Here is a 25,432-nt window from a genome sequence, read left to right on the forward strand (position 1 = left end):
TATCCCAGCAGGTCAATTTTTATGGCCAGTAGGAGGGGCCATTTCTGCCTATGTAGAATTCGATTGACCGTGCTAATCAAATCACACAAAGGCAACAACAGCTTTCTCCAACAGTTGCAAAAATGGACCTGATGGGATATATCAGAGTCGGTGCCAGAATAGTTTTACAGTGTTGCAGATCCCCATTAGATCCACTCCTGATGACTGGCTAAATTGACTGGCCCAGCTAATCAAATTCTGCATAGGCAAAAATGGCTCCTCCTACTGGCCATAAAAGCAGACCTGTTGTTGGAATGTAAGGGGCCTGAGACAGGAGACAGAATAGTTTTACAGTGATGAAGTTCTCCATCAGGTCCGCTGCCCAATGACTGGTGGGAGGAACCAGTTCTGCATGTGTAGAATTTGATTGGTCGAGCTGTTAGAGTGTACCTGTTAGGAAATGACTGTCTCTTTGGGGCTGGATTTGCACTCTGCATTTCCAGGATGCAGGTGACAGAAGTCAATGGTGGTGGCACGCTGTAAGACTTTATGCATTTAAACATTAACCTCTAGCCACATGCGTAACACATGTAGGCGGTGGCAAAAGGGTGGGCTTTGATCGGCCACATTCCACACACATGTCTCTGGGTGGCTGATGCTTTTCTGTGCTAGTAGCATACACACTGCCCGCTCCCAGCACAGAGACCAAGATGACAAAGACACCACTTGGCCCACACTAATGATCAGTAGCTGATGGAACACTGTGACAGCCAATCACAGTGGTCAAACGATCGCCCATTCTTCCACCCCCCGGGGCATTCAGAATTCTTAAAAGGGATCCCAGAGCAGGCAGGAAGGGGTTAATTAAACATTATTCCTACTGAGCACTGTAATGCTGGATCTTGCTGGAAGCTTCTGCTGGCAAGAGCTTATGTAGAAAACTTGGTGCTGTTTGAATGAGGCCATAATCAGCATGCTTATCCCAGGTCAGTGACTCTGTAATTACTAAAACTATTAGATCAGCCTAAGAGCCAGGCAACTGGCATTTTCAAAAGGAAAGGTCAGCAATGAAGGCGTTCATATTTGCTCAGCATCGCTTTTCTTTTAACAGTGTTTTTATACATTGACATACTAACCACAAATTAATTTTAAGAGCTGCACGAAGATCTATTTTGGTCTTTCCCCCTCTATAAAAATATACATAACTACTTCCAGTAAATGTTAATGCGGCTTTTAGCACCGTCATTACAGCAGATGCTTAACAAAACGTGAGTTATTTCACAACGCTCTGTGATATTTGCCATGACGGCAGCTATGGGGAAATCCAGAATAGAAATAGATCTTTAAAAAAAGCATTCCGTTGAAATCCAGACAAATTAAGATAAGCAAATATCAATTTATTGCCGAAATGAATCAACCAAATGGGCTGGTGGAATTCAGAGTAAAGTTTTTAGAGTAATCTTTATTTGGAGTGTGCAGTTCTAAGCGTGGCCACAAGATGGGGGAAGGGAGCTGCATTTGGAGCTTTACATCTGCATGGCATGGTAATGCCATCGCTTGATATGAAAGTTTTATCTCTTCTGACCTCCATTTCAGAAAATAAAATCCAGGTCATAGGAATATACAATGTAATACAATGCATTTTGTGAAAATGGGATATGGTATAAAAGTTAGCATCGGAAATCGAAAGACGACGTGTAACAAAATAAACATTTGCAGAGGCGCAGAGGTCTTTTTATAGGGGACATTGGTTTTCAGAGCCAAGAACCCAGCACTGGTTGTGTTTAAAATTAGTTTTTAAGTGCAGAAAAAAATAGACAAAATTACCATAAAGAGAACCTGTCACCAATTTTAAAATACTGTAGGTAAAACACAGGAAATCAAATATTTGAAATGCTTACTTACAGTTCTCCCATAAATGATGTTATATTTATTTGCAATGTGCCTCTGAACCTGCTAGCAAATTTAGGTACTCCAGGAAGAGTCCGTTCCTTAGCTCAGCGTCCTCGTCCCTTGCACATCATAACCCTCTCCTCTTCTTGGTGTGACTAATTACTGTCAGTGCTGGACCAGCTTTTCTCCCCCTCCCCTTATCTCCCTACTAGGTGTATCACCACCCTAGATAGGTTGCTAGATAGGCTAGGTAAATTTCGTTTTTTTTTGCCTCCCCTGTAATTACGTAGTGGAGCAGTTTGTGATTGCTTTGTTCTGTTATGGGCTTCACTAACTGCAGGTCTTACTGCTTCTACCTGCCTTCTGGAGGATTCTAGAATATAGTGGGTTGGAAGAGACAAATCAACAGTTTGAATATGTATGTTGTCTCAGCAAATCCCTAGAGAAGGGTGCCCAGTAAGAGGGTGCGGAGTACATAAATAGCCAGGAGCCTGAGGCAGCCTGGTTCTTGTCCAGGAGGAGAAGTTCCCAGTGTGAAGGACTGCCACCCTTCTGGGAAACCCAGCTGTGGTTCTACATGTGTCTGTCATGGTCCCAGTTATTCTAGAGCTGTGGGTGGGAGGGGTTCGGAACTTGTCTTGCTGTAAAACTTTATGTAGCTTATTAAGAGATTTCACTTAGCAACTGGTCTGGAGAATCCAGAGGAGACATATCTGTCTGATATTGGAAGGAGGAATCCAAGTATCCAGGGACATTTGTGAGTACAGACCTGAGTGTAAGATCCTAGTGACTGTTTGCTGTCCCTATCCCTTGTGTATCAGTACCAGTGCTTTCTCAAATTGGGACATTTCCTTTGGTGTTGCAGGGTTGCTCATTCCCTTAGCTGCTACTAAAGGGACTAACCTAAGAAGGTTTGACAAAGTTAGGACTGTCCTTTTATTGTCCATCGTTGCTGGAGTATCCCACAACTCCCTGCACCTTATCCAAGTTCAATTTGCAATAAAACATAAAAAAGACACCCCTAGACTCTTCATTGAGCCAGAAAGACTGTTGCTGTGTGCCTGGCTGCCACTACACAAACTTGGGAATAGAACCTGGGAACAACTCAGCGGGCCCTTTGGGGGTGAGCTCTCAGGGATGACCTGAACTGCCCTTTGGGTCTGGATTTTAAGGGGAATCTTTCCCTTAAAAAACAAAATGTGAGCCCCCCCCCCCCCCCCTAAAAATGTATACCAGACCCTTAATCCAAGCATGCAGCATGGCTGGCCTGGAAAAGGAGGGATGAGCATGTGCCCCTCCCCCCTCCTGAAATAAATAAAAGCACATGCCTTCATCATCTTCATGCTTCAGCACATGCCTTGTCTTCATGTAGATGAGGACAAGGGCCTCTTCCCCACAATCCTGGCCTGGTGGTTGTGGGGATCTACGGAGGGGGACTTATCGGAAGTTAGAAGCTCCCTTTATAATAAGGGGCCCCCAGATATCACCCCTCCTATAAGAGAAAGAGGGGGACTCTCATATGTAAATAGTATTGCTGTTTACATTCACGATTGCTGTGATTGGCTATCTGAGCATTTGCCTATAATCTGGGCTGTCTAATGATAGCTTGATCATAGGCATCATGCACAAGCTAGGCACCAACTCATTTGGTAAAGAGGAATGGCTCCGATGTTCTAATCAAACATAAGTTCGACTCGAACATCGGGAGTATGTTTGTCCGCAAAAAAATCAAACGTATGGGGCGTTTGCGGCAAATTTGAGCGCCGTGCAGCATCCCATAATGCACTGCACATTGACGGCTGCTGATTGGCCAAAGCATGCACCTGACCTGCATGCTTTGGCCAATAACAGCACAATCTGCTGGGAGAGCCATGATTGGGGGCTAACCCTATGCCCCATACTATATAAGGCTGCTTACACAGCGGCCGTAAGCAGTGTGATAACATATAGATTGAAAGAACTTGAGCTAGATTAGGCAGGTTAGTTAGTCGCGTGCATGCAGCTTAGTATATATATATATATATATATATATATATATATATATATATATATAGTCAGTGTAGAATATATAAAATATACAGTGCAGGCAATGTATTAATCTATATATACTGTGTAGTGTATGTATGTATATATATATATATATATATATATATATATATATATATATATATATATATATATATATATATATATATATATATGCATTCAGTGTAGACTACATATACAGTGCAGGCAGTCTAATATATATATATATATATATATATATATATATATATATATATATATATATATATATATATATATATACAGTGCAGAGTGTATAATACAGTGCATTGACGTGGTTAAGGGGAACCCTATGACCCTTTGGGTCTGGCATCGATTTTAAGGGGAACTCCACACCAAGAGCCATACCGGACTCTTATCCGAGCAAGCAGCCTGGCAGGCCAGGAAAGGGGGGTCGAGTGAGCGCCCCCTCCTGAACCATACCAAGCAGCTTGCCCTCAACATGAGGAGGGTGCTTTGCATGTTGATGGGGACCTTTTCCCAACAACCCTGGCCATCGGTTGTCGGGGTCTGCGTGTGGGGGGCTATCAAGGGGGCCCCCATATCCGGCCCCCCTATGTGAATGGATATCAGTTACATTGTACCCCTACCCATTCAAAAAAAAGTGTCAAGAAGTAGAAACCACAATAGACAGGAATTGTCAAAAACTGTCTATTGTGGTTTTTAATTTTTGAAAACTTTTTGGTGGATGGGTAGGGGTACAATTTACCCAATACCCATTCACGTAGGGGGGCGGGATCTGGGGTGCTTTAGGGACCCCAACGCAAACTTCCCATGTTGAGGGCATGTGGCCTGGTATGGTTAGGGGGGGGGGGGGCGCTCGCTTACCCCCCCATCCTGTACTCCAGGCTGCATTTAATTTTGGCGTGGAGTTCCCTTTAAAATCCATACCAGACCCGAAGGGCCTGATATGAACTGAGGGGGAGCCCACGCCAAATTTTTACTTGATTTTCAATCTATATTGCTGGGAGTTGGAAATATATTACAGCCGCGAGCAAGCTTAAATGACATTTTTTCCTTTAGAAATTGAATTTTACTGTGACACTGTTCTACACATCACACAAATACGCCACTTTACTGGTGGACTAAGGGGATCCCAGGCACGATATTTAAAGGAATATTTCATTTATATTTTTTCACTTTAAGCATTATTAAAATCACTTCTCCTGAAAAAACAATTGTTTTAAAAACTTTTTTTTGCATGTCCTCGGGGCAGTACCCGGGTTCCCACACACTTTTTACGACAATAACTTGCATATAAGCCACTCACCAGCCCACTCTCAGGAGATCTCCCAGACAAGCTAATCTGCTCCTGCTGTCCTCTCCTTGCTCCCGAGCCTCCAGAAAGGGTTTCCTCTGTGTGTTTTAGGGGGAATCTTCCACCCCCCCGACTAGGGGGCACCCTCAAGGGCAACCAACAGCCTCCTTAGCACTCCATCTCCATCTTCCACCTGCCTGCCCCTGCTGGCATGGCTCTTGGCTATTTATGAGGTGACCTGCCCCCTTTCCGCCCTTTTCTGCTGGGGATTGGCTGGGGCCTTTATACATTTTCCAAGCAGCCCCTCCTATCATCCACCCACTATACCTGGAAGCTCATGACAATTTATGAGGCAGTCTGCCCCCTTTCAGCTCCTTTTTGCTGGGGATTGACTGGGGCCCTCATAAATATTCCAAACAGCCCCTCCTAGCTTCCACCCACTGGATCTGGAAGCTTCTCCAAGGTTCCAGAAAACAGGGGGAGGCACCAGAAGAGCTGTCTGAATGAGTCATCCAGCCTCCGTTAGTCACTGATCGCTGACCAAGATTCAACCCAGTCCAGGCTCTCAGCCAAGCCAATTTACCTACACTAACAACTGAATTATGTACACTAGCACACTAGCTAGAAGGTTCTACATATTGTTTATAATATGTGTGAAATTTTAGTTTCCACGTGTTGCCTTTCACATGGCGAATGCAACATTCCCTAACATTCGTTCCACCCAAAAGTGGAACTTCCACTCATTTGTCTCCCCCCCCCCACCCATGCCACATTTGGCACATTTCGGGGGAAGGGGGGAGTGGATACCCACTTCCAGGAGACTGGGCCGCGGCAAATTATGTCAAGAGCTCAGCTCCCTCCTCCTCCCTCCCCCTTCCCCGCCACTGGGCCAGTAGGAGAGCACAGCATGCACATGCGCAGTAGGGACCCAGCGTGAAGTCGTAATGCTTTCCTCACCAGCAATGGTGGCGGCAGCACCTGACCGCTGGTGGAAGCATCAGCTGTGGTGCCGATATTGAAGGATTGCAGGGCAGTTAAGTTTCCTATTATGAAAAGTCAGCAGCTGCAGTATGTGTAGCTGCTGGCTTTTAATTTTTGCAGGGGTGGGTGGACCTCCACTTTAACCACTTCCCACCCGGCCAATGTATATATACGGCCGGGTGGGAGCCGCCTGCTCCTGATAGGATGTTCAGGAACGTCCTTCAGGAGTAGCGGGATCGCGCGCGCGCGCGCCCGCGCAGCGGCGCGATCCCGATGTGCTCGTGTCACCCGGACACGGCACATCTCAGATCGGCAGGAGGGCTCTGTGATTGGCCCTCCTGATCACATGACGGCCGTGTCCAATCACGGCCGTCATGTGATGTAAACAAACAGCCGGTTGCTAGGCAATCGGCTCTCCTCTCCTCACACGGAAGTCACCGCTGAGGAGAGGAGAGCAGAACGCTGCAGCCGGCTGATGATCAGTGAGTATGGGCTGCTTTTCACAGCTTTTTACTCACTGATCATCAGTGTAGTGTCAACACACAACACACCACACAGTACAAACACAGTCCCCACATATGTCCCCAAAACACACATGTCCCAAAACATACATGTCCCCAAATAATAAAAACACATGTCCCTAATAATAAAAACATGTCCCCCACATATGTCCCACTAAAATCACATGTCCCAATGATTATGTGCACACATATGTACGTGATCACCTGCACACATATGTACATGATCATTTGCGTACATATGTCCGTGATCACACAAACCAATTATTATACACTTAACGGAATTTTTTTTACCAAAAACATGTAGCAGAATACATTTTGGCTTAAATTTATGACAAAATTTGATTTTATTGGATTTCTTTTCAAATAGAAAAAAGAAAATATTGTTTTTTTCCCAAATTTCCGCTTTTTTTGCGCTTATATCGCAAAAAAAAAAAAAACGGAGTCGTGAATAAATAACACCAAAATAAAGCTCTATTTGTGCGAACAAAATGATAACAATTTCATTTGGGTACATTGTAGCATGACCGCGCAATTGTCACTGAAAGCGCTAGAGCGCTGAAAGCTGAAAATTGGGCTGGGAAGGAAGGGGGTGAAAGTGCCCTGTATTGAAGTGGTTAAAAACATTCAAACCGGAGGAGGCAATGAATATTTGACCAATATAGAAAATAGTTTGAAACTATAGGCTAAGAACTTTCAACAAGAAGAGGAAACAATTTGCTAAGTTTATGGAGATTCCTGTGCTCTGCTCATCACAGACAGTATAACAGATCAGCGACTGCTGTGTATAGCAGTGAACTGCTATATAGAATTGATACAAAGTTGCACAGACTGAACTTTGTTGTTTACCTTAGGTAATCTGTACAGGGTTTTAACCCTCTAAACTTTTTAAACAAGTCTGCAATGCTGCATCAGTTCTGTATAGCTGTTCACTCACTGCAGTAGCTGATTCATTGCACAAATAGTTATTTAATATGATCATGTATTTTTCTGATTCACTCTATTCTTATACTGTAAATGAAGAACATTCGAACTGGAGAAAAAATAGACTAATAACCTTAGATTTTGCCTCTACTCACCGAAAACAAATGTACATACAGTTTCACAGAAGAAATAGATCTGCCATTTTTTTTAAAGTGCTGCGGTCTCCCTTATAATAGGATCTTCAACCTAGGAACAAAAAAGGACACTTACCTGTCGAAGGATCCAATGCCATCCTCACCTAGGCAGGTTCTTCACCAGTCTTCGGGTCCCCAGCGCCGAGATCTTTACTGTTGGAAGCCGGCTGTGACTCTTTGAGGTTTCCCAGCTGGCGGCCCACTGCGTTGCACCTTGTGAATGGTCTCGCAACCTTCTGGGACCTGTGATGTTCCAAGAGGCTGCAGGCAGAGAATGGGGGGAGGCGAACATCCACTCTAATTGCTTAGGCAATTCGAGTTAAAATGGAGGCAGATATTTATCAAAACTAGGACCTTGATGAACCCCGACCCCCCCCCACACAAAAAAAAAAAGGTGAGGCAAAGGTTGGAGCGGAGTAAGGGAGGAGGCAGAAATTTGGAAATTCCCCTTTTGGGTGAAGTTCCGCCTTAAGACAATAACATTGACCAATGACCATGGACCATATGAGGTCAATAATGTCAAAATCAACCCTGCCCCTTTGTGAACGTGCATCTGTGGGCAGGGACATTTCCCTTTTGCAGCTGCTTGGGCTGGCACTGACAGCTTAGTCCTGGTTTTGGCCAAACATGGGTCCAGACCGAACCTTAGCTCATCCATATTGAGTCCAAATGTAGCTTTTTTTTTTCCAGAACACAAAACCCTATTAGACAAAACCCCCATGGCAAACTGTATAATGGATAATATTCTGATCCTGTTGTTGGCTACAGTATTTCAGGTGTTGCATCCAACTCTTGCTAATACTGGATCGCTTATGAGGTCTAAGGTGTCCGGACTTTAACTCATTTCTGGTCTTAGGAACTAATAGAAGAATCTGTTTTTATGGCAAGTCATTGAACATCATATGATGAAGCAATATACGTTGGTTTTCTACCACCCACATTCATTATTGTCTTGTTTTTCCTTTTCAGCCGTATTGCTCTTTACATCTACATCTGAAGGTATCTGAAAATCCGTACACAACTGGAAATATCGCCAGCCGGGATACAGCACCTGGTATCATCGTGGCTTCAGGTACTTGTGCACGTGTAATTACACAGCACAGCGTGGATATAATGAGGGTAACGGACCCCCCCCCGCTGTTTGCCTCGCAGCCTGTTAAGATAAAAAATATGGAAAATTGTAAACCTCAAGAGGTATGAATCACATTTGCAGATAAGTAAAAGCTTTGTGAGATATTTAAAATAAAGGGATTGCAGTAAGGTAATCTGTTTTCCAGTACAGCCGGTGATTCCACAGCCTGTTTCTGCCCAACCCTCATCATGCCACGACACGTCATGATGGAATTTCAGATGACACATATTTTATTTAAATGTTACTGTTTTGATACATAGAGGAAGGACAAATGCATGTTGTTTTTAGAGGTCCATACAAGACCCTTAAAGTGGTTGTAAAGGCTGAAGGTTTTTTTTTAAACTTCTGTGTGCTGATCCCCCCCCTCTCAGACCCCCCCTATACTCACCTAAGCCCCCTCTCGATCCAGCAATTTGCACGGGAGCTTCAACCTTCCTGGGTCTCTCTCCTGTCATTGGCTGAGACACAACAGCAGGATCCATTGGCTCTCACTTCTGTCAATCACAGCCAGTGAGCAAATGAGGAGAGAGCGGGGCCGAGCCACGACTCTATGTGTCTTATGGACGCATAGAGCAGGGCTCTGGAGTGAGCATGCACCAGTGCCCCCATAGCAAGCGGCGTCACTGCCAATGAGGGGGCACTGGTAAAGGGGGAGGAGCCAGGAGCGCCAGCAGGGGACTCGACAATAGGAGGATTGGGGCTGCTCTGTGCAAAACTTTTGCACAGAGCATGCAAGTATGACAAGTTTATTATTAAAAAAAAATGAACTTTTAGAATTACTTCAATCCAAGCATTCAGACTGCCAGGAAAGGGCAGGGCAAGTGTGTGCCCTCCCTTCCCTCCTGAAGCATACAAAGCCACATGCCTTCATCATGGGCAAAGCACCTTGCCCCAAATTTAATGAGGACAAGGGCCTCTTCCCCACAACCTTGGCCCAGAGTTTGTGGGGGTCTTATCAGCAGCTAGAAGCCCACTTTAAAGTGACATTAAAGGTTTTTTTTTTATAATAAGCACTTTATACTTACCTGGTTTGTGCAGAGGTTTTGCACACAGCAGCCCAGATCCTCTTCTTTTTGGGTCCCTCACATTATAGATAAGTGAAATCTTTGTGAGATACCTAAAAAGGGATTGTGGCAAGGTAATCTGTTTTCCAGTACAGCCATTGATACCACAGCCCGTTACTGCCCAACCTTCATCACACCATAACACTCCATAATGAAATTTCAGATAACACATATTCTATTGATCTATAATAAAAAAAAATTCAAATTTCCATCTATTAAATCTTCTGCCCTTGTTGTTTTAACTTTGGATAGTAAAACTTTTTTATTCTGCCAGTAAATACCTTATACAGCCCACTTCCTGTTTCTTGTCTGGTCATTAGCCAAGGCTTATGACATCATGCACAGCTCTCACTCTCGTGAGAGTTTGCCAGGAAGGGAGGGGGGTGAGTCATAAGAGGGTTAATGAAAGCTGCAGAGCTGGAGGTGTGCCTCTGGGTGTCTGTGTAAATCCAGGAAGTGAACAGGCAGCAGCTTCAGCTGCCCACAGTTAAAACGGCTGCAGTCAGACTCAGTGGAGGGAGATTTTTGCAGTATATTTGGCAAGTACAGAATCACAGTATATATAAAATAATATGCAAACTAGTTGGAGGAAAGCTGCAGAATGGCAAAGAGGTTTTTATTACAATATATATCAGCAGGCTGCAGTTCCTCTTTAAGGTACAATATTCTTTAAATGGCTCCTGAAAGTTACATAAGCTCCTTTCAACTAGCCTTTTGTTAAACACATTTGCTCATTCATTTTGTTCTTAAAATAAATGTAAAACCTTTGATCTGGAGAGAAAATAGAGTAATAGCCTGTTTTATACAAAGGAATAAAAAAAAATCAAAGAAAATTAAATAAAAGAAGCATCCTTTAAGTATGAGGTATTGAACTAAAATTCATGGAGGTCCAGCCAGTAAATTCGTCTTCCAGCAAAGGTCCAAATCTCGTGTTTGTGCTGTGACCGCAGTCCACCATTTAGTGATGCCTGCTCCAATTTAATAAAAAAGTTTTTTTTTTTTTTTTTTTTTTTTTTTAAGCAAACTTTCCCTAAATAGCTCAACAACTGAAATTGATAGTTTCTGCTCCGTTGAAATTTTGCCACCGGGGAAATCAAAAATGTTATGCCCGAATCAATAGAATTCAAGAGAAAGTAAAGCTTTAGGCCAGATTCACACTTTACAACACAGAAATGCACTAAACACATGTCACTGCTTTGTGGTGGGTCTTTTTTTAGGCAACACAAGACAACAATACAAAGTTGTGCTTTGCCATGCATTGGGTTCCAAAAAAGGGTCACATACAATTTTAAGTACAGTAGGATGCATTGGCATCAAATTCATTTTAAGTCAATGGTAAAAGCAAAATTAAAGTGGTAATAAATCCAAAAACAAAAAATGTAATATATTACAGCTTAGCAATCATTAGATGTGGTGGTTGCATTTGTTTTCTTTTCTTTGGCTTTTTTCCCCTCTGTTTTCACCTAGTGATCTGGCCGGTAACACACCTCCTGTGTTAATGACACAAGTCTGGAGGAATGAGCACAGAAGGTATACCAGACAGCAGCATTGTCAGTCCAGGGGGAGGGGAGTTTTAAAAGTACTTGCAGATTTACAGTGCCTTGCAAAAGTATTCACCCCCCTTGGCATTTTTTGTGTTTTGTTGCCTCACCACCTGGAATTAACATGGATTGTTTGAGGATTTTAATCATTTAATTTAGAGACCATGCCCACAACTTTGAAGATGTTTTTTTTTTTTTTTTTATGTGAAGCAAACAGCAAATAGGACAAAATAACAGAAAAAGTCAATGTGCATAACTATTCACCCCCCTAAAGTCAATACTTTGTAGAGCCACCTTTTACAGCTATCACAGCTTCAAGACGCTTAAATAAGTCTCTATGAGCTTGCCACATCTTACCACTGGGATTTTTGCCCATTCCTCATTGCAAAACTTGTCCTGCTCCTTCAAGTTGCATGGTTTGCGCTTGTGAACAGCAATCTTTAAGTCTGACCACAGATTTTCTATTGGATTGAGGTCTGGGTTTTGACTAAGCCATTCCAACACATTTACATGTTTCACCTTAAACCACTCAAGCCATTGTCCTGCTGGAAGGTGAACCTCCATCTTAGCCTCAAATCACACACAGAGTGGTACAGGTTTTACTCAAGAATATCCCTGTATTTAGCACCGTCTATCTTTCCCTCAACTCTGACCAGTTTCTCAGTCCCGACTGCTGAAAAACATCTCCACAACATGATGCTGCTGCCACCACCATGTTTCACTGTGGGAATGATATTCTTTGGGTGATGTGATGTGTTGGGTTTGTGCCAGACATAGGATTTTCTTTGAAGGCCAAAATGTTCAATTTAAATCTCATCAGACCAGAGCACCTTCCTCCATACATTTTGGGAGTCTCCCACATGCCTTTCCGTAAACTCAAAACGTTTTGTTTTTTGCTGAAAGTAATGGCTTTCTTTTGGCCACTCTGCCATAAAGCCCAACTCTATGGAGCGTAAGGCTTATTGTCGTCCTATGTACAGATACTCCAGTCTCTGCTGTGGAACTCTGCAGCTGCTCCAGGGTTACCTTAGGTATCTGTGCCGCCTCTCTGATTAATGCCCTCCTTACCCGTGAGTTTTGGTGTGCAGCTGTCTCTTGGCAGGTTTGCTGTTGTGCCATGTTCTTTCCATTTGGTTATGATAGATTTGATGTTGCTCTCAGGGATCATTAAAGATTTGGATTTTCTTTATAACCTAACCCTGACTACTGCTAAACAACATTGTCCCTTACTTGTTTGGAGAGTTCCTTGGTCTTCATGGCAGTGTTTGGCTAGTGGTGCCTCTTGCTTAGGTGTTGCAACCTCTGGGGCCTTTAAAAAAGGTGTGTATATGTAATAACAGATCATGTGACACTTAGATTGCACACAGGTAGACATCATTTCACTAATTATGTGACTTCTGAAGGTAATTGGTTGCTCCAGAGCTTTTTATGGGCTTCATAACAAAGGGGTGAATACATAAGCACATGTCAATTATCCGTTTTTTATTTTTATTTCTGAAAAATAGTTTTATGTATATGTAGCGGATGACATTTTGGCCAAAGTGTCATACGGGTGTAAATTTAGTTTTTGCCTCAGAACAGTAGGGGTTCTGAGGGTTAATTATGTAGGTTAACTTTGACATAAGTTTGGATGGGCTGTGTTAGGAGTTCTGCTTGGTCATGTGTACAGTGCGGTGCACGTGACAAGCCAGAACCAGGCCTGGTTGGACGTTTTGGGTATCAGCCTTCTCGGAGCCAATCAGCGGGAGTGCCGGGCCTCGCTGAGGAGTCTGGGAGGGGGTACTTAAGATGTTGGGGTCACATGTTCAGGGAGAGGAGTTTGTGAGGCCCGTGTGGTCTGTTCTTTTTCCAGGACCGGGGTAGCCCCGCGAGGGGTCCCGGGTACGGGGTGTCCAACATCCTGCAACATGTTCTTGTTAGTTATCCCCAATAGACCCATCTGGCCTGGGGTAGGGATCCGTCCGTTCCCAAGTCTGGGAACCAGCTGGTCCGAGACGCAGTAACTGAGGGAGGATTCAAGGTGTCCGGGTGTGCTCTCGGCTTGGAGGGGCACCACAGCTCGTGGAAGTGACCGGGGGAGGATTCTTCAGAGGAGGGCCAACAAGTGGTATCCTGAGAAGTGCCTAGTTACTGAGTTGGAAAGGACATTGACAAATCTACGCTTTTTCCAGTACTATTTAGGAGGCAGAGAACGTTCCAGGTACTGAGAAAAGGGGTTCCTGTTCACCCTTAGTTACAACCTGTACACGTTCATAGGATTGCGGAAAGTTTTGAAACAACATGCTGACTGCCATGATCTCTGGCCTTGAAGTGCCCAGCTGCAAGTGGCTACTCTTTGTTTGGAATTAGAGACTTTTTTAGACCTGCAGTTGAAGGTACCTGAGTTCTTCACCCGCACCCTCTGTTCCCATGAGAGACTGTGTTATTGGATGTTATCGCTGCAAAATAAAAGCATTCAAGTTGTTGGGTATCAACCCTGGGAACCCCTAGATGTGGAAGAACAAGCCAAGTGGAGGTAACCGGTAAGCCCAGTAAGTCAAGGCTGCCCTACAAAGGGTTATGACTGCTACATATATATTTTTCTAATTTTACTTCACCAATTTAGACTATTGTGTTATGATCCATCACATATAATGCAGATTAAAAAAAAACATTGAACTAAAGGCTGTAATATAATAAATCAGGTAAAAAGGGGAGTGAATACTTTTGCAAGGCACTGTATATACACTAAGAAATTGAAGCCAAACTCCACAAACTCCAGCTCACACTTTATAATCAGTTACAGCAAACTGTTATTTTTCCCTTTTGGGATACAGGTTTTGCATGAATAAATATAAGCTGACCAGTGTAAGCACCCCTGGCAGTGTTAAATGGTTTGTCTCATCCATGTAAATGGATAAACACTCTGCTGGAGAGCTTGAGCTTGTGAAAAAAATCTGACTTACTGGCTGGAACACCAGATCAAAATAGAAGAAAGAAAGCCTAAAAAGAAAAACGAATGGAGCCATCACATCTAAGAAATGGTAAGCTGCAATATAATACATGTTCCTATTACAACAAGACATGTGCAGCACTTCCTGCCTATAGTAAAACAATACATAACAGTCCTCTAGTGTAAATAAAGTCCCAATGTGTGAATCCGTGACTGGATTTCACCAAGTCTTAAAGTGGATGTAAACCCAAAAAAAAAAGTTTTAATTAAGGCTTGCACCTTGTACAGTATAGGATTGCATGTCATGTGCACCCAGCCTTGTCACAAAGAGTTAATACAGCTCTGAGAAATCCTCTTATCTTTTTTTAGTGAGATAAAAACAGCCAGACAGAGAAATAGATTTTCGTTTCTCCCCTTTACTGTGGGTGACAGGTGATTTACATATCTCATGCACAAGTGTGAGAGAGGCATTCTGTGTACTTCAGATCCACTCCTCCTTTCTTCTCCAGCTCACCCAGGATTGGCTGCTCCACACCTCAGCATGATTGGGCATGCTGAAGTCATGTGGTGACTTTCCTGGGTTTTGACTGGGTGTTAGTGATCATGGGGCATAATCCACAAGACCAGCAGAAGTTCAGTGTAAGAAATATCAATGCCTGGCCAAGGGGAGTGTAGAGGGGGGCAGGAAATCTACTGACATCACAAATCCACCCACTGAGCTTCAGACAACAGACCCACCCACAGAATCTGCAGTTTTTTGAGTCTCATAACAGACAGAGGAGAGACATTTGATAGGTAAGGCTATATGCAGGAGGCATGTATATCCTTATAGATAACCACTATGGCAGTAGTTTAGAAAGGATGAGAGTTTACATCCACTTTAAGTGTCACCTAAATAATTCCAACATTGTGTGTGATATGTCTAACCACTCACCAGAAAGCGAATAAAATCCAGCATAAGATAAACTTCCAGTATGGTATAGGGAACAGTTTGTTATATGTGCACCTCCACCAGTCTGTACACTCACCAGATAATAAACCATAATGTGCCTTTGAGTCATACTCTGAAGCAAAGAGACATCTCGCCCCTGTGTGTTGGTAGAAAGGTGGTCCTCAGAAAACTCTATGGCACTCTAGGCATTATGCAAAAGAAAGTTCACTTAGGGAGCCTAATGATACTCATTTAGTGTAGTAGTTTATTTAAAATAAAGTACAAAAGCTGCAGCATAAACAAATAAGGCCAAAAGAACTCACATATTCACTCACAGCTCCTGCCATGAGAATGAGGTGATACTGACGTCAGCACATAGGCCCCCTTCTTACTCAAGGGATCAGGGGCTCAAGGGATCTGTCTACTAGGATGCTGCTGACCAGGAGGCTGATTTGAAATGAGGTTGAGAAATATTTAACGGCTTTAATTAATATTAAAGAAATAGACAACTGCATTAGATTCTTCTTTTTTTGGATTTTTTTTATACCTACAAAATGTATGTCATGTACATGAAAAAAAATTAAATGGCACAGGGAAACCTATTGAACATGCTACCTCAAATTTATTTAATACTTTATACAAAATCCTTTGTTGGTAATGACAGCTTCAAGACACATCCTGTATGGAGAAACAAGTCCCATGCATTGCTCGGGTGTGATTTTGGCCCATTCTTCCACACAGTCTTCAAATCTTGAATTATGTGGGCCTCTTCTTCCGTGGGCCTCTCCTATGAACTCTGATCTTTAGTTCTTTCCATAGATTTTCTATTGGATCCAAGTCAGGTGATTGGCTGGGCCACTCTAGCAGCTTTATTTTCTTTCTTTGAAACCAATTGTGAGCTTCCCTGACTGTGTTTGGGATCATTGTCTTGCTGTAATGTCTGCCCTCGTTTCATCTTCGTCTAAATGTTGTGCTGAAAACGCTAAACAAACTTCAACATGCTTTTTCTTCTGCAATGGAGTCTTGTGTGGTGAGTACAGGCCATGGCGGTTGAGTCCATTACTTAATGTTTTCTTTGTAACAGTTGTACCTGCTAATTCCAGGTCTTTCTGAAGCTCTCCACAAGTGATCCTTGTCCTCTTGTACAACTATACTGATTATTTCCCCTCCTCTGTCAGAAATCTTGCGAGGAGCACCTGGTTGTGGCTGGTTTATGGTGAAATTATGTTATTTCCACTTCCGGATTATGGCCCCAACAGTGCTTACTGGAATATTCAGATGTTTAGAAATCCTTCTGTTACCAATGCCATCAGTATGTTTTGCAACAATAAGGTTTTGAAGGTCTTGAGAGAGCTCTTTGTTTTTACCCATCATGAGATGTTTCTTGTGTGACACCTTGGTAATGAGACAACTTTATATAGGCCAATTGGGACTGAACCAGCTGATATTATTTTGCACTGACAAGGGGCAGGATTGCTTCCTAATTACTGATAGATTTCAGCTGGTGTCTTGGCTTCCCATGCATTTTTGCACCTCCCTTTCTACATGTGTTCAATACTTTTTCCCTGTGTCATTCCATTGTATTAGGAATAACCTAATTGCTGAACTTATTTGTTTTGGTTTCTTTATATGGATGGATTGCATTGGTTGTTACCGACATCTGGTGAAATGTTCATATGAATAGCACCTACATATCTAAATTGGGCCTAATTGCCCATTTTCCCTCACCGGTGTCATGTGAGTCGTTAGTGTTACAAGGTCTCAGGTGTGAATTGGAGTAGGTGTGTTAAATTTGGTGTCATCGCTATCACTCTTTCATACTGGTCACTGGAAGTTCAACATGGCAACTCATGGCAAAAAACTCTCTGAGGATCTGAAATAAAGAATTGTTGCTCAACATAAAGATGACCTAGGCTATAAGAAGATTGCCAAGACTCTGAAACTGAGCTGCAGCATGGTGGCCAAGACCATACAGTGGTTTAACAGGACAGGTTCCACTCACAACAGGCCAGAAAGAAGCACCTTCTTAAGATGATGCAAACGAAAGCCCACAAACAGTTTGCTGAAGAAAAGCAGACTAAGGACATTACTGGAACCATGTCCTGTGGTCTGGTGAGACCAAGATAAACTTATTTGGTTTGGATGGTGTTAAACCTGTGTTCCGGAAACCAGGTGAGGAGTACAAAGACAAGTGTGTCTTGTCTACAGTCAAGCATGCTGGTGAGAGTGTCATGGTCTGGGGCTGCATGAGTGATGCTGGCACTGGGGAGCTACAGTTCATTGAGGGAACCATGAATGCCAACATGTACTGTGACATACTGAAGCAGAGCACAAGCCTCTCCCTTTGGAGACTGGGCCACTTGCTAGTATATTAAGATAACGATCCCAAACATGCCTCCAAGATGACCATTGCCTTGCTAAAGAATCTGAGAGTAAAGGTGATTGACTGGACAAGCATGTCTCCAGACCTAAACCCTATTGAGCATCCTCAAACGGAAGGTGGAGGAGCACAAGGTCTCCAACACCCACCAGCTCCATGATGTCATCATGGAGGAGTGGAAGAGGACTCCAGTGGCAACCTGTGAAGCTCTGGGGAACTCCATACCCAAAAGGGTTAAGGCAGTGCTGGAAAATAATGGTGGCCACACAAAATATTGACACTATGGGCCCGATTTGGACATTTTCACTTATTTTCATTTATACTCACTTTTGTTGCTAGCGGTTTAGACATTAATGGCTGTGTGTTGAGTTATTTTGAGGGGACAGAAAATTTACACTGTTATACAAGCTGTACACTCACTACTTTACATTGTAGCAAAGTGTAATTTCTTCAGTGTTGTCAACAAAAAGATATAATAAAATATTCACAAGATTGAGAGGTTGCAAAGATTGCAAAGGTGTGGAGAAAGCTCTTTGTTTTTACCCATCATAAGCGGTTTCTTGTTTGACACCTTGGTAATGAGACACCTTTTTATAGGCCATCAGTTGAGACTGAACCAGCTGATATTAATTTGCACTGACAAGGGGCAGGATTGCTTCCTAATTACTGATAGATTTCAGCTGGTGTCTTGGCTTCCCATGCATTTTTGCACCTCCCTTCCTTCACATGTTCAATACTTTTTCCCTGTGTCATTCCAGTTTTATTACACATAACTTCATTTCTGAACGTATTTGTTTTGGTTTCTTTATATGTATGCATTTCTTGGGTTTACCTAGAAAAATGGTGACATGTTCAGTACTTATTTTACCCACTATGTATATATATAGATATATATATCTATCTATATATATATATATATATATATATATATATATATATATATATATATATATATATGTGAAGTGATCTAAATACTTGCGGAGTAATGGAAAGATTCCACGTTTTCTGTTTTATCACAACCCGTCCGATGCTCTAGTAAACGTCCGCTTCTTTCTCTGCTTTCTACCACAGGGAATATCGGCTCGGAGCTCACAGAAAATGAGATCAGCATGTTCATTTCCTCGGACGCAGGCAATACGTGGAGACAGGTAGCACTAATGGTGACATATGTCACCTGACGCAAAGCGTTCTTGACTGCTGAACCCCTGACTGACAGGAGTCCCAGGCGAATGTCTGGGAAAGGGTCGGAGATGGGACTGGCAATCCGGCTCTGCATTCAGAAACAGCAAAACCTGATGAAGATCTTTCATAACTGGGGGGATATGAAATCCCAGGGAACTTGCTCAATTTATTTTCTGAAATGAAATATTTACATATGACTGTACGCTGGAGAAATCCCGCAATAGAAGGCGGTTACACGCACTTATAATCACACTGGGTCTCACTTTTAAGAGCAACCTATGTAAAGCTGACGATACACCATGCAACCTGATTGTACAACCTCCTTTAGATCCACCATTGACTGTCCATGATAAGGGTCAACCTGGCTGGGTATACGTTGAATAGATAGGTATCAACACATACTTGTTGGTGAATATAAAGGAGATTACACAATTAAAACGGAACTTCAGTCATTTTTTCATCTTTCCATGTATTAAATCTTCTGCTTTTGTTGTTTTATCTTTGGATAGTGAAACATTTTTTTTCCGCCAGCCAAATGCCTTATACAGCCCACTTTCTATTTCTTGTCTGGTAATTAGCCTAGGCTTATGACATCATGCATAGCTCTCTCTCTCACTCTGGTGAGAGTTTGCCAGTAAGGGAGGGGGGTGAGTCATACGAGGGCCAATGAGACCTGCAGAGCTGGAGGTGTGCCTCTGCAGTGGCATCACTAGGGTTGGTGTCACCCAGTGTGAAAAAAAAATGGTGTCACCCCCCACCAACTATAGTCCCCCCTCAGTACAGACCCCCCTCCCGCAATAAAGATCCCCATCCCTCAGTACAGACCACCCTCCATCAATATAGATCCCCCTCCCTCAGTATAAACCTCCCCCCTCAGTACAGACACCTTCTCAATGCAAACCCTTCCATCAGTACAGACACCCCACCTCGGTGCAGACCCCCATCGGTACAGATACCCCCACCTCAGTGCAGACCCCGCTCCATCAGTACAGACACCCGCACTTCAGTGCAGACCCCCCCATCAGTACAGACACACCCACCGCAGTGCAGACCCACTCCCAGCAGTACAGAAACACCCCCTCAGTGCAGACCCCCCTCAGTTACAGACTCCCCTCAGTGCAGACCGCCCAGCAGTACAGACAACTGCCAGTGCAGATACCCCTCAGTACAGACACCCCCCCTCAGTGCAGACCCCCCCAGCAGTACATACACCCCCTCAATGCAGACCCCCCCAGCAGTACATACAGCCCCCTCAGTGCAGACCCCCTCCCAGCAGTACATTCACCCCCCCAGTGCAGACCCCCCTCAGTACAGACACCCCCCCTCAGTGCAGACCCCCCAGTGCAGACATCCCCAGAGCAGAAACCCCCCCCAGTGCAGACCCTCCTCAGTACAGACACCCCCCCCTCAATGCAGACACCCCCCTCTGAGTGCAGACCCCCCAGTACAGACACCCCCAGAAGTATAGACACCCTCCCTCAGTGCAGACCCCCTCAGTACAGACACCCCCCTCTGTGCAGACCCCCCCAGTGCAGACACCCCCCCCCCCCAGCAGTACAGACACCCTCCCTCCGTGCAGAACCCCCCATCAGTATAGATGCCCCTTACAGACCTCAGAACAGCAGATACACACAGCAGTGTGTGTCTCTCAAGCTCGGGCTCCTCCTCCTCTGTGGATGTAAACAGAGAGGAGAGGGAGGCGGCTTTGTTCCGCCCTGCCGAGGGACACAGCCGCAGCGCTAGGCACAGGGCAGCAGGCGGTGTTAGCGGTGCCACTACCCACGGGTGTCACCCCTCTGGCGGGTGTTACCCGGGTGTGGCCTGCACTCCCCACACCCACCTAGCAATGCCACTGTGTGGCCACTGCCACTGAATGGCAGCCTCAGCCCAGACTCCAGCCAGGCCATGCCCCCAGCCAGGTCTGGCTACCATTCATCTCACTCCATACACAATGAAGTAATATGGCTTGTAATGAAGTAGTAATGAAGGCACTGATCACCATGTCAGAACTGAAATGAGAATTGCAAATCTTTGTTAGAAAACAAAGTCATGTGATTTGTCTTTTTACAAACTGACAGTAAAGATAAGTAGTACCATAAAAAAAAAATAAACACATTCAATTAAAACAAATTAAATTAAATGAAAAACAAAAATATCCCAAAAAAATTGCATACTGTCTTAAAACGTTTTATATTACTATCTCTCATTACTGTGAAAAAAAATCAAAGTACACTATCCAAAAAACTATGACCAAAAAAAAAAAAAAAACACTTTTAAGTCAGACTTTCCTCAAGGCTAGGTCAGGTGTTCAGGAAGCGACAGTGTTAGCTCCCTGAATAATGGGGCTAAAATGTGCAACCAAAAGCCAAGCATTTGGCTTGTAAGTATGGCTTGGCCCCAGTGACTTGAATTGCCAAGTTTGGCAACATGCTGTGTTCAATTTACCCATTACCCGGAACAGATATTAGTAAAATTTTGGTTACATTTTTTACAGTTCTGCAGAATTTAGCAATTATGGCAAAAACAACCAATTAATTTTCTTGATCATACATCACGGGGAAACACAGGAGCTCATTACATAGTGGGTTATATAGGCACCTCTGGTGATTGGACACTGGTTAACCCCATGTAAGGAGAATTCCTTCCTCATATAACCCCTCCCATATGGGAGGCACCTCAGTTTTTTCGCCAGTGTCTATGGTGGTTGGTCACGTAAAACATGTGCTCTGAAGAAAGCTCTGTGCAGGTCCCTGCAGGGGCCTAAGGGCTACAACAAACCGGATCCATATCTCGGCCTAATATTTGACTCCAAAGATGGTATGGTACCCGGGCCTCGTCATCCGAAGAAACAAGGTTTGGCCTGTAAGTCCTCTCCATTGGAAGACTGGGCTCTGGGAAAACCAGACTTGGTGTACTGTTTACACAGAGCGCACGAAAGTTTCTGGCAGAGTCTTTTACATGGTCCAGATAGGAGGTTCTTCTGAGAAAGAACCCCAAAAAAACCTGAAGGTTGGCACAACTCTGCCTGCCGTGATGGGTGAAGGCTGGAATCTGCCTGTTTTCAGCAATTCCTGTGGCGAGAACAGGTAAGGGAAGTTAATCCTATATATAATTATATGATGGATTTCTTCATTTTGAGTAGTTGTATGTCTTACCTGGTTTCCATCACTAGAGGGAATAAGAGCAGCCTGATGCATACTTACATGTCTTTTCAGTACACACGCTCAGTGAAGCCTGATTCTCCAGCTGTCTCACGTCTCCACTGCAATCCCTGCCACAATAGAGGTAACACAGGGGTCCCACGTAGTCTGGGGGTCCCACGCAGCTCCGTTGGAGTTTCCCTCCCCCCCTGGATTCCGCGGTCCTCGTGCACGCGCTCCCGGCCTAATGAAGGAGGGGGGGTGTGGTTTTGAGCCGCACACGTCAGTGTGCACGGCGCTATACTGCGCAGGCGCCAGGCGGCAGATTTAAAAAGCCCAGAGCGTCAGGGGGCTGTAAGTGGAGACACAGGAGCTGTGGGCAGTAAGCATCCAAGGGGATTGGATCCAGGCAAACCTTAGACACCTACTCAGCATCAGGTTGTGCAGTTTAAGCATATATATTTATTGTGAGACTTTAAGCACAACAGTGATTGCACTTTGTACTAGTACCTCTGCTTTGTAGCTTAGGACTATGTCTCCTTGTAAGAGGATCTCAGGGGGAGGTAACAAGGGCACTGGTAAATCACCACCTAGGTCCAGGGGTTCTAAAAATGCCTGTAAGTTACCACCCCCCCCCCCCCCCCTGCAAGACTGGAGCCAGCCTCTCAGGACGAGTCAGTGCCCCTGTAAGGTTTTGCAGCCTCTCCTAATGTGTCAGCCCCGGTATATGTCACTGAGGACTCCCTTAGGGCTACATTGGAGGGTTTTGAAGGGAGAATAATGAATTTTATTTCTGCTTCCCTGAAAGATAGCAGGAAAAGGGGTAGATCCCCTCCCTCTGCTGAGATTCCTCTCTCAGATGATTCTTCTGACAATGAGGAGAGATCCCTATCTTGGGACAGGGATCTTGAGCAGTCGGAGGAATCAGAGGAAGAGGAGAAAGTCCCCTCCTCCCAGGCACTCAGAAAACAGGTGCAGTATTATACTGAATTGGTGCGTACCACATTCAAAATGCCTGCTGCTGAAGTCGCTACGTCCTCTGTTTCTTCCCTGGGAGTCAGGAAAGTCCCACAGACTGCTTTTTCCTTTCCAATTCATCCTTTAATGGATAAATTGATGTATGAGGATTGGGGATATCCCGATAAACTGTTTGTTCCTCTTAAAAGGTTTTCTATGCATTATCCTCTGGAGGAAAGTTTCACCAAGAAGTGGGGGGGGGGGTCCCATCCGTCGATGTGGCTGTTTCTTGCGTGAATAAAAACCTGACTTGTCCGTTGGATAATGCTCAGGTATTTAAAGATCCAACTGATAAGAAGCTGGAAACCTTATTAAAGGCCTCCTTTTCCATGATTGGCGCTGTAGTGCAACCTACAGTCGCAGCCGTGGGGTTGTGTCAGTTCCTCAAGGAACAGGTTAAGCAGATGCTTGGCCTCCTTCCCAGTGAGGAAGTAGAGAATTATGCAGAAATACCTCAAATTCTGTGTTTCATGATTGATGCGATTTTGGATTCTGTCCAACAAGCATCTCGTTTGTCTCTCCTGTTGGTACACATGCGAAGGGCCCTATGGCTAAAGAATTGGGCAGCTGAGCTGTCATGCAAGAAGCATTTGATTGGGTTCCCGTTTAAAGGGGAATGTTTGTTTGGAGAAGAATTAGACAAATTCGTCCAAAAATTTCAGGGGGTAAATCTACTCTCCTTCCAGTCAAAAGGAGCAAACGTCCATCATTTAGGCGTGCTCTCTCTCCCGGAGCATCAAGCTCTAAGCAGTGGCGACGGCCTTCTCAACCCTCCTCTACAGGAAAGGCTCAGGGCCGGGCCCAGGGGCAGAAAAAGACTTGGGGGCGAAAGCCTGCCAAGCAGGGCCCAAAAGCTTCCTTGTGAAGGGGCGCCCCCGCTCGGCCGAGTGGGGGGAAGGCTCCTGCAGTTTGCAGGAGCCTGGCAGGAAGAGATCCAGGACAAGTGGGTGATCTCTTCGGTATCTCTGGGCTAGAGGCTAGAGTTTCAGGAGATTCCACCTTCTCGCTTCCTAAGGTCAAGGATCCCCAGGGATCCAGTAAAGCAAAAACCGCTATTTCTGGCCTTAGATCACTTACTATCCCAAGGGGTGATAGTAGAAGTGGACCCAAAAGAACAGGGTTCAGGGTTTTACTCAAATCTTTTCACCATTCCGAAGCCAAATGGAAGTGTCAGACCTATCCTGGATCTGAAGGATCTGAACCGTTTTTTACGCATCCGGTCCTTCCGAATGCAGTCAATTCGCACTGTGGTCTCCTCCCTGCAAGGGGGAGAGTTTATGGCATCAATAGACATCAAGGATGCATATCTCCATGTGCCAATTTTTCCCGCACACCAAAAATATCTAAGGTTCGCGGTAGAGCGGTGCCATTTTCAATTTGTGGCCTTGCCGTTCGGGCTTGCTATGGCCCCTCGAGTCTTCACAAAGATTCTGGACCCTCTCTTGGTAAACCTAAGAGCTCAGGGTATAGCCGTCATGGCTTATCTAGACGATTTGCTTCTCATGGAGAAAACAGTAGCGTTCCTGAACCACAGTGTTTCCAGAACACTAGAACACCTGGAACGCCTAGGTTGGATTATAAACCTAGAAAAGTCGTCCCTACAGCCTGCCACCAGGTTGGAATACCTGGGTATGGTCATCGAAACCGCTCAGGGCAAGGTGTTGCTTCCAAGGCCAAAAGCCTTGGCCATTGGGGATCTGGTGCGCCTAATTCTGGGCAGGAGATCTTCCCCCATTCGATTGTGCCCCAATCCTTGGATCTTCCTATGCGTCTATCCCCAGGGACACGCAAGAGTCTCGTCTGGTGGTTACAAACCAAGAATTTGCTGAAGGGCAAAACTTTTCTTCCTCTTCCATGGAAGATTATCATGACAGATGCCAGCCTGGCAGGCTGGGGAGCAGTGTTGGAGGAGATGTGCTCGCAGGGGAAATGGTCTGCGATTGAGAAGCTATTGCCCATAAATGTCTTGGAGATCCGGGCAGTTTATATTGTTCTCATAAGGTGGCCTTACAGACTACGGGGTCTCCCTGTTCGGGTTCAGTCCGACAATGCCACAACAGTGGCTTATATCAATCACCAGGGCGGTACCAGGAGTCTGTTTGCGCAAAAAGAGGTGAATCGCATACTTGTCTGGGCAGAAAAGCATGTTCCATCCCTTTCTGCAGTCTTCATTCCAGGAGTGGAAAATTGGCAGGCAGATTTTCTGAGCCGCCAGCAGTTGTGCCCAGGAGAATGGGCTCTGCACCCCGACGTGTTTCGGAACATATGTCACAGGTGGGGTACTCCAGACGTAGATCTGTTT

General features: G+C 44.6%; 1 protein-coding gene across 5 annotated transcripts in view; it reads left to right on the forward strand.

Moving 5' to 3' along the window:
• SORCS1 (sortilin related VPS10 domain containing receptor 1) overlaps positions 1 to 25,432 on the forward strand; it is a 1,028,639-nt gene that overhangs the window by 794,793 nt on the left and 208,414 nt on the right. For all 5 annotated transcript variants that reach the window (XM_077455080.1, XM_077455083.1, XM_077455081.1 and 2 more), the window contains exons 11-12: positions 8,781 to 8,883; positions 18,863 to 18,939. In XM_077455080.1, coding sequence (XP_077311206.1) covers positions 8,781 to 8,883; positions 18,863 to 18,939 — 180 coding nt within the window. The remainder of the gene's footprint in view (positions 1 to 8,780; positions 8,884 to 18,862; positions 18,940 to 25,432) is intronic.

Source organism: Lithobates pipiens, unplaced genomic scaffold (genome assembly GCF_037356315.1).
Source record: "Lithobates pipiens isolate NorthernLeopardFrog02 unplaced genomic scaffold, aLitPip1_a1.2 Scaffold_25, whole genome shotgun sequence".
In the NCBI taxonomy this organism is placed as follows: Eukaryota; Metazoa; Chordata; class Amphibia; order Anura; family Ranidae; genus Lithobates; species Lithobates pipiens.